At 34.5% G+C, this 13372-nt stretch overlaps 1 protein-coding gene across 2 annotated transcripts in view; it reads left to right on the top strand.

The window, feature by feature from the left end:
- The window catches only part of Plekha3 (pleckstrin homology domain containing A3), a 35179-nt gene extending 23517 nt beyond the window's left edge, over nt 1-11662 (top strand). For both annotated transcript variants that reach the window (XM_020177966.2, XM_074071181.1), the window contains exon 8: nt 686-11662. In XM_020177966.2, coding sequence (XP_020033555.1) covers nt 686-813 — 128 coding nt within the window. In that variant the 3' untranslated portion in view covers nt 814-11662. The remainder of the gene's footprint in view (nt 1-685) is intronic.
- Nucleotides 11663-13372: the final 1710 nt, after the last annotated feature.

A 13372-nucleotide genomic window follows, 5' to 3' on the forward strand; every position in this document is an offset into this window, starting at 1 on the left:
TTTCTGTTTTTAAGAAGAGTTTAAAAACAATTTGAAAGTAATAAATGGTCTTGGTAAATTCAAACAATATGTAAATGTATAGCTGCCTTGGAATAGGACTACTATACCAGTGTGTTCAGCGGTGTTCACTTGGTGTTATAGTAATAGTTCAGGGGGTTGTATTTCATATGGAAAGATGAAATGCGTCTTTCAATTTGAGATACCTTGTCAGCTTTTTTCAAAAAGTCTTATAATGAAAAGAAAAAGTTCTGAATTTAGTCTTAGTTCTGTTACAATTATGTGATCTTAGATAAGGCATGTAACCTTTCTTCGGCGGAGGTCTTAATTTCTTTTCCAAGAAAGGAGGATGCTAGCAGCATAGAGACAGCCAGGAAGAAAAAGCAAAAGTTAGGATAGGTTAAGTTCAATTCATCAAACATGTATTGATGGTCCTGCCAACCAGGTGTCTTGCAATGAACAAAATAAAAAGCTCTGCATCAGGTAATTTATCTCGTGAACTGTGAAGTTTCTCTGTATGACTACCAATATTAGAAAAGTTAGATTTTTTTCTTTATTGAACAAACAAAAATTAAGAGGAAGTTAAAGGAATTTGATGTCTCTGAACAAGAAATTTAAAATGTTCTTTCACAGAGGACTGGAGGTAATATCGAGAAGACGTTTAACCTTTTAATCAATTTCTTAATAGGACCTGTTCACTGTTCAAGAAATACACTTAATGGAGATTTGGCATCAGCAACCATTCCTGAAGAAAGCAGACTTATGGCCAAAAACAACTCTGAAAAGGAAGATCCTCTTCCATCGTTCACTTCCTGAGGAAACTGAAGTGTTCAACTTCCTCTAAGTATTGCTATGCAAAAGCTGCTGTAATTAAACCTGTCATAGGGAGTAGTTTTTCCCTCTACTTAGGATTTCTCTGCACTTTATAGAATATTGTAAAACAGACAAACAAAAACAACCCACATACTTTTGAAGTGTATTTTATCTTTATATCGTTTATTTGCAAGAGTATTTTCCTAATAACTTCACAGTATGAATGTGCATCTTTTTTTTTTTTTAAATAAATGATGGTGTAACATTTTGACATCCATAAGGACAGATATTTTTCTAAAAAAACTGTGAGGGACTGACAGCTTGTCAGTTTGTATTGTAGCATATAAAGAAGAAATTTCACATGGTTTCAGTTTGACCAAGGTGTGATATATGTAACTTGTGCCATGGACCAAAAGGTCACTTTACCCTAGATTTAAATGAGTTACGATAGCAGTTTGATGGTGATTGTATTATATTCCTTTAAGCAAAAAGGAAACACTTAATATTCTTAATATCTTTAGCCCAAATACCATGACATGTTGAGCATTTTAAAAAATCAGACTGTGTTGTCCTTCATATGTGAAGTTGATTGACACTACTGATTTGTCAATACCAAAAATTGGGTTAAAATATTTAATTTTTATTTATTTATTTTGTTGCATCAAAATATGACTGCATTCTAACTTCTATGACCTACCAAATTTAAGATATGTATACATTGTTATTTACACTGTTCTACAAAAGAGGCTAATGTTATAGTGACTGTGCTCACTTACACCAGAGAAATAAATGATTGTCAATGGAAGAGGATTTTAGTGCTTCTTCTTTTTTTTTTTTTCCTAAAATAGACATTAAGCTGCTGTTGTAAGGTATTGTTTGCAACTCTTTAGAATATTTAGAGACATTTTTATTTATGAATATTTATATACAAAAAAGGAATTCTGTCAAGGTGACTGTTCTATATCACTTGAGAATGACATTATTTAATTAAAGAGCAAATAGCATTTATTGGTAGTGTCTGTCCATATCTGTTGTCAGTATTTACCTGGTAATCTGTTTTTTTTTTTATTTTTTAATTTTACTTTGGGATGATAGTTTTGTTCAAGGTTTTAAATGAAAAGCACTTTAAACAAATTGGATTGATGTTTTTAAGTTAATCATGTTTAATAAATACATGGTTTTACATTTAAACTCATCATATAATACATTGTATTTTTTATATTCATTGATTTTCTATTTAGTCTTTATTTAAGGGCTTAATTATTCTTTATTGATTTGATTTTGTTTTCATATTCAGGCCTGTGAATACACAATGAAGCATATTCTTAGCTTTTGTTGACTATTAGATTAGAATGGTGCAGCCAAATATTTAGTAAATATTTGGTATTTACTAAAATAAATAGGCCTGCTTTCCTAAGTTTAAAGTGGACATAAATAATCTATATATATTAATATGTATTTAGATAAACTGTGTGCTAATAAAGCACACTCTGTGTAGTCTAATGACTTGACTACTCTGTATAGTTCAGCAGAATCTTCTTGCTGCTCGCAAGTTGTATTTCATATGTCTAATTTGAAAAAAATTTATAGTGTAGATTTTCATGTTGAGTGGGTAGTCAGTTTTTTTTGTTTTTTTGGGTTTTTTTTGTCCCTATAGTAGGAACTTGCACAGTGCTAATAAGACCGTGAAGGTCAGGGTACTGCTAATAGTTTTTCTGGTAGTTAATTTCTTTTTCTTTCTTTCTTTTTTTTTTTTTTTTTTTGAGCTAGATTAACACTGTAAGTTTTTGAACTCTTAGAAAAGAGTCAGATCAGTTTTCTGTTGTTTTACCTAAATAGTTTGTTTTGTGACCCATTTTCTGTAAATATTTAAAAAATAAAATGTAGTCATTTCTGGTTTGAATTCCCCCCCTGCCCAATTTTTGAAGACACTCTTTGTGTTGCCTAGGTTGGCACTGAACTCATGGGCTCAAATGATCCTCCCACCTGGTTTATGTCTAGGTTTGATGAGTAAATTAGTGGTATGAAGCAATCTATAAAACTTAAAGGAATCTGTGGTTTCCCGTCCCCTTGGTGGTACTGGTGTTTGAGGAATCTTATATTTTGAAGAGCCCTGTGTATTTTCAACTGTACATGACTTTTCTGAATTTTAAGTAAAGAGGAACCAAGTAGAACAATTCTATAAGAATTTTAGCTGTATGGTTTGTTTGCAATGTATAGTTATTGGTTGCCCCTTTCTTGCTCTGTCCAGGACATGGGGTTACTGAGAAATTTGGAAACTATTGGCATGTCAGTGGTCTAGGCAAAACCAGTCCTTGCTTTGTCATTTCAGGTGCTTGATCCCTATTGTGATTAAAGGGACCTTGAGAATTTTTGTAAAAAGAGCTAAATTTCAATTTTGTTGCATTACATTGTGTAATTGTATCTTCAATCAGGATAAGACTGGAAATAGATACTGTTGCTTAAACTTAAATTCCAAAGCAAGAGATAAGTATCTTCATTTTCACAGATGCTCTGAAACTTGTGACCCTGAATTATAGGTTTTCACTATGCATTATCACATTTCAAAATTTAGATATCATCATAAGATCTCAGAAAGTATATTCATGTAATATGTTAATACCAGACTGCTGTTTATATTAATTCCATACATTATTAGATCATTAATTTAGACCATGCCAGTTCTATTTTATTTAATGCAATGCTTCTAGGTTTCTCATTCAAGACTTGCTGTTGTGAGGTGGTATAGAAGGAGTCCCTGGTTTGATGAAGCCAGGTCAGGCAACAGGAGCTCCTTACTGGAGGCTCTGGTGGGTGAGTAAATAGTAGACAGGGCTTTGTGGTTCCTTAATCCTCTCTTTGAGTTCTTGCTGAATTTATAAGTTTAAATTATTAGCATTCTTTTTATTTAGGTACTTCATGTACATAGTTATAAGATCAAATAGTGAAAAAGAGCAGGCTCCCCTCCCCCAAATCTTAACATCCCAGAGACTAGCACTTTTAACTTAATGGTTTATTCTAGTGTTTACCTTCCTATTTTAAAATGTTATACTAGTTTTTCTGATTTATCAACTTGAGAAAGGATTTCTTGAATTCCTTTTATGATAGGCAGGATTGGCTTTTCTTATATCCCCACCTACTTATTTTTCTTTCCCTACCCTTCCCAGTACATATTTATAGTTGTAGAATTAATCCATGTAAATATTGTTCATTGGTGAACTGAATGTTCAGCTACCATTATTTCCTTTCAGCTAGGACCTTATTTTTCCCAGAGTTAGTAATTTATTAGGTTTTTCATGTACTAATCACAGTGATAATCCAAAGGCCCAAATGCTAAAAAAAATTCAGATAATCTGTCAGTTCCTTTTTTTGTTGTCATCCTATAGGGGCAGCATTTCTTCCTTGATCACGCTTCTGCTATTTAGACTGTTGCTCTCCTGGCTTGTTTGCTTCTGAGATCCCTTTATGTTTTGATGTCAAGTTAGATCTCCTCTTTTTGATCCTGTGATTTCTACTTTGTTGATTTACTGCCTTTTCTTTTCATTTTTGCTAAAGCTAATCCAAATAGTTTCCTGAAAAGATTCATTGGAAACAGATTTTGAAGTTGTCCAACTCTGAAAATGTCTCTCTTTTTGATTGATGGTTTGAGAATTCTAAGAACAATTCTCCATTTCTTATATCATTCAGTTTTACTATGAGAATTCTGATTCCCTTCTTTACACCAGGGACCCATTTTTGCATTCTGGAGGCATTTAGGAGCTTCTCTTTACCACTGATATTTCATAATGGTGTGTGCGTGCACACGTGTGTGTGTGTGTGTGTGTGTGTTTGTGATCAGTACTTGTTTTGGTGGAGCATTTCAGTTAGATTTGTTTCCTTCAATTCTGTTTGTGTAGTCTTTTTTTTTTTTTTTTTTGTGGTTGTGGAGACCAAATCTAGGGCCTTACTAGGTAAGTGCTCTACCTGTGAGCTACATCCCCTACCCTGTGTTGTCTTTTTGATAATTTCACCTTCTCTGTTTTGTTTATCCTATCTCTCTACAATTTCTGTTATTTGAATGTTGGGTCTCCCAGATTGATCCTCTAACTTAAATCTCTGGAGGTTCTCCACAAGTTATTTTTTGTTCTTTTTGTTATTCCCTAGCTCCACTGTTGAATTTTCTTTACCTATGTATGTTTTAGTTTCTTAGCGCTTTGTTTTACTCTTCTCTTTTCTTAAAGCCATTTTATTTTATAGATTCAGTGACTCTTCACATGCCTGGGGATTATGAGGTTTTTTTTCAATGTCTTTTCTGTTTCTCGCATTTTTCTGTTTTTTCCGTGTTCCTGTTTTCCCGTTTGTTTATTTTGGTCTCTGTCTTTCTGAAGCCTTCTGGAGAAAGTTGGAGAAATTATCCTTTCATATTAGGCATGTACTATAAAACTAACTGGGTTTTATAACTAGGCTGGGTTTATGAGTTGTCTAAATGGCCATTAGGCAGACAGCTGGCCTTTTCTCTTGGGATCCCTTAATTTTACTAGAGTTCTTTTCTTTGGTGTTATTCTGTTTCTGTAGAAATTTGAGTTCTAGTGGTAGGGTAGTGGTGAAGTGAGCTGAGGACCCCAGTTTAGAAGATGATGACTTTTACTTAATCTCTTTATTTTCAACCTCCCTTATGCTCTATGCCATCCTACCCCAGTCCTCCTGTAATGTTGGTGACTCTCAGCTTCAGTTTCTCTTGTAGATAGAGGATGGGGCAGGGGAAGTTGGCTGGCTGTGGAGAATGAGGGAGAGGATCTGAGTGGGGTCCAGTTGCTATTTTTTTATAGACTTCTAGTCCACTTTCAGCCCTGTATTTCACCCCTATCTTCTGCTACTCAGCTTATTAGGGGTTGAGTAGTGTGTTTTTGTTGCTTCTGGTTTGCTTAGACTTTTCCTTCCAGTTGCAAGGACTCCTGTTTTGTCTTTAGAAACTTTGGAAATCTTTTGGCTTTGTACTCTATTAGCTTTGTCACTGTGAATGAATACTGCTTATATTCCTTTAATGTCTTTTTGGTTGGGTTTTAGAGGTTGAGGAAATAAATTCATGTGGGTAGTCTACCATGTTTAATTGAAAGTCTAGATTTCAATTCTAATAGTGTATATAGAAAGTAAAATTTCTTTAGTATTCTATAATTCATTCTTTTTACTCTAGTAATTTTTTTATTATTCACTCCAGTAGTTTTTAATTCATATGCTTTTACTGTACTACCTACCTCATACTGTTGTGAGAAGAAGAATCAGTTCATGAAAGCATTCAGAATAGTGCCTGGCACACAATATATACTAAGTTTTTTAGTATTAATATTGCAATAATTGTATATCACCACTATCATTCTTAATTTAGTAGCCCATTTAGACTTAAATGAAGATGTTTTACTATAGGAAGGAATTATTAGTATCTATGAATTTAGTGTTTGCTAATATTGACTCTGCATTTAACTAGACTTCACATAAAATGTTCTGGTGTTAAATGTTATTTTCCTAAGAAATGTTAAAGCCTTAAGACATAATAGTTACATTAAAAGTTTGAAAAACAGTATAATGATTTTGATGCACTTTTAAGCTCTACTGGTACTATGTTTAGTGTCTAAATATGAAGTATGGACAGCAAAGTTGTGGGGGTGGTATTTGTTATGCCTTGCTAACCAGTAGATGTACTGTTCTCTGCACATGTAGGTTACAGAAATAAAGAAGTAGTAGATTGTAGTTACTGCATCCCTAACCTTCTCGAGAATGGTCATACACCTTTCAGAAAATACGAACTTCCACAAAGCAAAATGTCTGCATTTATTCAATAGTTAAAATTTAGTTAAACTGTTTTACCATCAAAATGTTTGAGAGAAAGTTCTACTTACATACTACCTTCAATTTTATAAGAGGTTGGTTAGTTTTTTATATGTTAATGTTTTAAAAGAAGATAATTATTTTCTGGGCAGAAGCTGCTCTGAGCCTAGATTTTAAAATTTCTTTTCAGATATTTTAATTATCTTTTTGTGTCTGGGTTAAGGTTGAATGCATAATAGCATTCTGATTCTTTGAATGAAGTGGGAGTAGGTAATGCATTACTTTTCTTATGGATGATGAGCTGCACATTTTGGGGAAGGAGATTTTTATCTGTAAGGACATTTGCATTCTCTGATGCTAAAGTGGAGTCCCATCTTCATAGTAGCTGTAAATACCAGTACCTATAGAAAGGAGACATTTTTCTATAGAAAGAATGGCCAGTTGCTTAGTGCAAATAAACTTTGCAAAATACTCTGGATAACTTTAGTAGCACAGATGAAATAGGGAGTGGCGAGACAAAACAGTGCTTGCAATTATCTTAATACTGGTATTCCCCTTTTCCGTGGATGTGACTGTTACTGTCTATTGGGACTGTTTATGTTGCTTTGTCATGTCATATCTGGGGTTTTCATATCTGCAGCTTTGGAGCGCTTGTGCTGCCTCCTTTCCAAATGCAGTAATTAATTTAGTGTATTTTCATAGGATAGAATTTGCTCTTTCTGGCCTTTCCTGTCCTTCTCATTCCTCACAAAGGCTTTTGTGGGTCTGTGTTAATCAGTCATTTTAGAACATTAACTGTAAGTCAAATGCTTTATATTATTTTAGCCTCGTACCAGATATGAGAGTACAAGAGTACAAGAATGACCAAGATGCACAGAAGCAAGATTAACTCATGTGATTGGTTAGAATGATAAATACTATGTCCTGAAATACTAAGTGTTTATATTATTTGTTTGTTTCATATTTTAGTTTAAATACTTCTTAATATTTTTGGACTAGTGTTAGTTCCTGAATAACTAACTAATTCAGAAAGGATTCACTGAATAACTAATTCAGAACATATTCACAAAACCCAGGATTTAGTGTCAGGATAAAATTTTGATAAATTGCTATAGGTAAACCAAATGAACTAATATACTGGGGTATTAACATCTTAAGCAATTCCATTGATCAGTATCAATGAGAGTAATTTCCATGGGTAATGTGTTCAAATCACCGAAGATGGTTTAAATGTATACTAATAAATTTCCTCCTGAGTTTTATTCTGTCATGGTGAGAGGAGGAGATGCTGTTGATAAATTCCATAGTTTTCAAGTTTGGTACAAAAGACTGTTGCACTCACTTAAATCTCAATATAATATACATTACCCAGTTTGGTAGCACAGGAAAGCTAGGAACAAGGAAGAGAGAACAATGTCTTGAAGGGGTCCATAGCCACCAGAGGCTGTATCCACAGTCACCTCTTTTCCCAGCTTCTCTTGATATTATAGGCAGAAGTTTGCATTTGGATGGGCATAAGTAGTTTAGGACTGAAGAGTGGTAATTCTTGCAAAATGGAAGTAAGTATTCTAGGAAAACTTCATTCTCATCTGTGCTATCCTCTTTGTCTTTTAGCACTTGGGCTTTACAATCTAAGAGAACTGGGTATCTCTTACTCTTCTTACATTTTAAAAGCAATACTTGATTCTTTATTAAACAGTCATTTAGACAATATGAATAAACCAAAATTCACCTTGACATCTGTTCCTTTTGGGGTAGCCACTCTTTACTGGTATGTATTCTTCCAGACCTTTTTCCTGTGTATTGACTGATTTTACGAAGTTGTCTATTTCAGTAGTGTAGATTAGCTCATTAAGAGCAGGTGATTAAACAGTGGCACATTCATATTACATAGTCCTAATAATGCAGTTAGCTCTATATATAGCTTTACTTGAGTATTTTTATGTGTGTGAGAGTTGAACAGTTCTGACCCTTACCATGGTTGACCAGGTGGACATTCTAATTCTTTAATTTTCTTTTTACTCCTTCTATGCAAGGAACTGTGAATTGTTTCTTCTTTGTTTTCTTTTTAAATAGCTAGAATGAGGCTAGTTTCTTTTGAAAGATAATGCTGGGATTTGTTGTGCCTTTCTTTTTTTTTTTTGGAGACAGGGTCTCACCATGTTGCCCAGACTGGCCTTGAACTTGTGATCCTACTGCTTCCACCTCCCAAATTCAGGGATTGCAGGTGTGTGCCACCTTGCCTGGCTGTAGTCTTTTCTTTCATTTTGTGTGTGTGTGTGTGTGTGTGTGTGTGTGGTTTCTTGGTTGTAAATAATGCAACTTGGAATCGTTTTGTTTAGAGACATGGCTTTATGTTTAGTTTTATAATTGATTTTAAAATTTAGCTATTAAGAATGAAACAAGTTGGGTGCCAGTGGTTGATGCCTGTAATCCTAGCTACTCAGGAGGCAGAGATCAGAAGGATCACGGTTCACAGCCAGTCCAGGCAGATAGTTTGTGAGACCCTATCTCAAAAAAAAAACCCATCACAAAAAAGAGGGGGAGGTTGATGGAGGGGCTCAAGGTCTAGGCCTTGGGTTCAAACCCCAGTACTGCAAAAAAAACAACAAAAAAGGAGTGAAACAAGTTTGCTGTAGAAGTTACTATGATTTGGTCAAAACAGAGTGAGAGGTTTTTTTGTTTGTCTGTTTGGCTGTAATCAAAAGTGTGGCCCAGGGGGCTGGTGGAATGGCTCAAATGGTAGAGCACCTGCTTAACAAACGTGAGGCCCTGAGTTCAAACCCCAGCACCACCAAAAAAAACCTCATGTGGCCCAGTGATAGTAAGGATTAAGAATCCAGATTTCGTCAGTGAATGTGTGTGTGTGTGTGTGTGTGTGTGTGTGTGTGTGTGTATGCGTGATTGAAACTTTCATTTGACAAATTTATAAAGTAAAGGAATATACAGTGAATATTTTAAAGCCTTATCACCAAAACTGGACTCTGCTTGAATTAGACAGGAATATGCTCTTTTCCTGTGGTATTTCTGGTAGAGGTTGCTAGACTAGCTAAATGTTCCATTATACCTTCAGAATTGGCATACTCAGGTGATTGTCCGTAGCTCTTTGCCATGATGCACAACTCTCATTTGGCTTTATTATTTCTTCTTTGTTTTCTTGTTTTGCAGTGATTGGCAGATTTATTGTATAACAATAAATAACTGTGGTTTAGCATTGTGTCTGTGTTGTAGCAAACTGTCCTTTTTGTCTCTTTTTTTCTTTCTGATTAACTAGTTTGGCTTCTAGGGATTCTGAGTTAGAAGCTAGGAGTAGCAGAGAGCAACCTATGGACCTGATTGATGATGTCTGCATGGACTTGGTAATAGGGTGTAGGGAATGGTGGTAAAGATACCTGTTATCAAGAACATAGGGTAGTGATTATGGTCTGACTTTGCATAACTTTAGTGGATTTTAGTTTTTTAACCACTCACAATAAATAAAATTGAACAGTCATAATAGATTGATTGCCTACTTGCAGTATCCACTGTCCAACTAGGATGAACTTAAATCTATATATTAATATATAGATTAAAAATAGAATCAAATGTAGTCCATCTCTTTATTCAGGCCAAGTGTATATGTTTGTGTACTTACTAGTAGTGCCTTTTTGAATCAAAAACCTTTGTAACTGACTTCTCATGATGCTCAGGAAAATAAAGAATGCCAACACTATTTTTTTAAAGTAGGAATTTAGTAAGTGAAAATTCAGTAGCATCTTAATGCTTTGCATAAGTCTCCTTTTGTGTTTATATCACCTTTAGTCATCACTTGAGAGAAGAGTTTTAGTTCATTTGTGGTTTTGCTTAAGTAGCAAACCTCCTCAGAGATAAGTTGCCCTTATTTTTCTTCGATTTTTTTTTTTTTTTTTATTAATATAGGCTGTGACTTTTGGGGTTACAGAATGCAACTTTTCTTTCTTGCTTTTGTGAATCAGGCTGTGCTGCCTGCACAGTGTCCTTGAATGTTACTTGAGTCTTAAAGCCTGGCAAATATACCAATGATTTATTATTATTATTTTGCCTCATAACAGTCTTTTTCTACTATATTGTTTGCATCTGTCACTTTTGGTGATTTGTCTCCTATAGGTATTTATCTTGGAGGAGTATGATAGAAGTAGATATAGTTTTAGATGATATTTTTAATGGCTCAAGCCCATTAGTAATTTGCTATAGAGAAATATTTTTTTCCTTCTTTTTTTCAAAATTCTGTATTATCTCAACATTTCCTTTCTGTCTGCTCTGAGGTGCCTATGCAAAATTAGGGTTGAATGTTAGCAGTAAATTTCTAAGTGCTTTCCAGTATTATCCATAGTTAGTCAAAGAGTCATATGAACTTCTTCCATTCTTTCTACCTTTCTTTTTTTTCCTTCTTATTCACTTTATCTTTTTCTCCAGTTTTGGATGATGATTATAAAGTCCTCCAAAATGGTCTTCTCAGTATCTCTTTATTTGGTATATTGTTTTGGAGAAGGAAAGAATACTTAAATATGGTAGTGAGCCCTAAGCAGCTGCTGTTTAATTTAGGGTAGCTCATACGTTGTCTTAACTATAATTGGCTTTCCTAAGTTTTCACTTTTTTTCAGTTAACTAGTTGAATGGTATTTATTCACATTTGCACACCAAGTATTATTTGAACCAAACATAAATAAGCTTTAGAAAATGTCCGGATTGCTTTAAACTATTTTCTTTGTGTGTATAAATATTAAAAACATAAGCACATGAGTTTCTTTTTGCCTTTTAAATGTCTTTATTTTGGTTAGTTTGAAGTAATACATTTAATAGTTCTTGCAACAAGAGTTTGTGGGTATTTAAATGAAAAATTTGTAACTTTTCAGCAGGTAAATAATTTGGGAATATTGGAATTAGTAGAAGAAAGTCATTGAATAAACTTAGTAACCTAGTAGCAAATATGGATTTAAATTGATATAATTAAGCACTTTAATTTTGAAACATCTTCAGAATAGGATTTCTATTCCTAAGAGAAAAAAATAAACTTCATTAAAAAATACATGTATACTTATTTTGTGAGTACTCTTTTTCTCTTCCAAATTCTAAAAGTTGTATACTCTATATTTTTGTTATGAAAATTTGCTTGTTTAAAATATTGTAGTAATTTTACAAATTGAATAAAATTGAGTCATGTGAACGGAGTGGGGGAGATTTTTAATAAATTTGCCATGACACTAAGAAAAAATTAAGTACAGCATATTCTGAAAGTTTAAGAAAGGATAACCCTCCCTTTTTCAAAAAGAGAAGACTGTTTTGCTGCATTTCCCACACTTAAATGTAAAATCTGATTGGCTGGCTTAGTGCTGTGATGTGAGAAAAGATATTAGGAGAAGTAATAGTTAACCTTTAAATAAAAGCATAAAGTGTATCACCTTATTTGTGTAGAGGAGTTCCCTACCTTGGCTAGTCAAATAAAGTGATCTTTAAATCACTTAAATGAGGTACTTTTACACTGCTTGATCTTTAGGTTGATCCAGACCAGTTACAGCAGAAACTCTGGAGGTGGGACCCAGTCATCATTTCTTTTTAGAAACTCCCTAGTAATTCCAATGTTGAGAACCACTGATTTGGATGGAAAATCCTATTTGTGATGTACTTAAGAAGAGGTAGCTGTGTGCATATGAATCTACATATGTGTATGTGTATATAGATAGAGATCTGGCTCCTCTCTATATAAGTATATATGGGGCCATGATCAAGCAGCCCAAAAAGCCAAAACACCTTTTCTGGTCTGTGTAGTTCCAGAATCAGCAGCATCTGCTGCCCTTGGCAGCTTGTTAGAAATGGGGATTCTCAGACCCCATCCCAGATCTGCTGAACCAGATTCTGCATATTCATAAGATTCTCTGATGAGTCCTATGCACTTCAGAGTTTAAGAAGTCCGGTTGGAGGTGGTATTAGAGTAAATGTGCATCTTATACACCCTGCCTTTTGCCCCTTTTCTGGTTTTGTGTCTTAAAGCAAGCCGTGACATTTGCATACAATGTTGGAAAACAAAAGGTCCATCCTCAGTTCAGATTAATAGCTAGAGAGATTTCCTGATCTGAAGTAGATGTAAAGGAAGTGACTACCTTCACCACCACTCGGCTCTTCCCTGAGATGGGGAAAGAAAGCAGCTAACAAAATGGTACTGGGTTGAAGGCATTGCTCTTTCCATCTCTTCTCTCAACTGCCCTGTGTGTTAAGGAACAGTAAGAAGTACAGCCCTCACAAGGCTACTTCTTCACACAATACGTTTACTTTGAGAATTCTCTGAGAGAGAGAAATTTCCCTTTAAGAAATTTACTCATCTTAGTTGCAAACTGAAATGGATAAAACAGAATCCTTCAAGTTATATGGAATAATGTCTACCAAGTACTTGCCACTCAAGAAACCTCTGTTAGCATGGTGACAGTACCCTAAACATTTCAGGAACTCTCAGCTGGCTTTCCTCTGTCTCAGTCCCACAAGAATCAGGCTGATCTCTCTCTCTCTCTCTCTTTCTGTGTGTGTGCGTGTGCGTTTATGCGTGCAGGAAAGACTCTTCTTAAAGGATGGAAAGACTCTTCTGTTTTACTTTATGGTTCATTAATGTAATTTCCCACCCACTGCTATTTCCTATGATATGCAGAATCTGATAAACATCCTATTTCCTGACTCTATTGCAGGGTTTATAGAGGGTTCAGTGTTTAGGGCCTTAGCTTTCTGAGATGAACAATCTACACTCACT

This window comes from Castor canadensis, chromosome 4 (genome assembly GCF_047511655.1).
Source record: "Castor canadensis chromosome 4, mCasCan1.hap1v2, whole genome shotgun sequence".
In the NCBI taxonomy this organism is placed as follows: domain Eukaryota; kingdom Metazoa; phylum Chordata; class Mammalia; order Rodentia; family Castoridae; genus Castor; species Castor canadensis.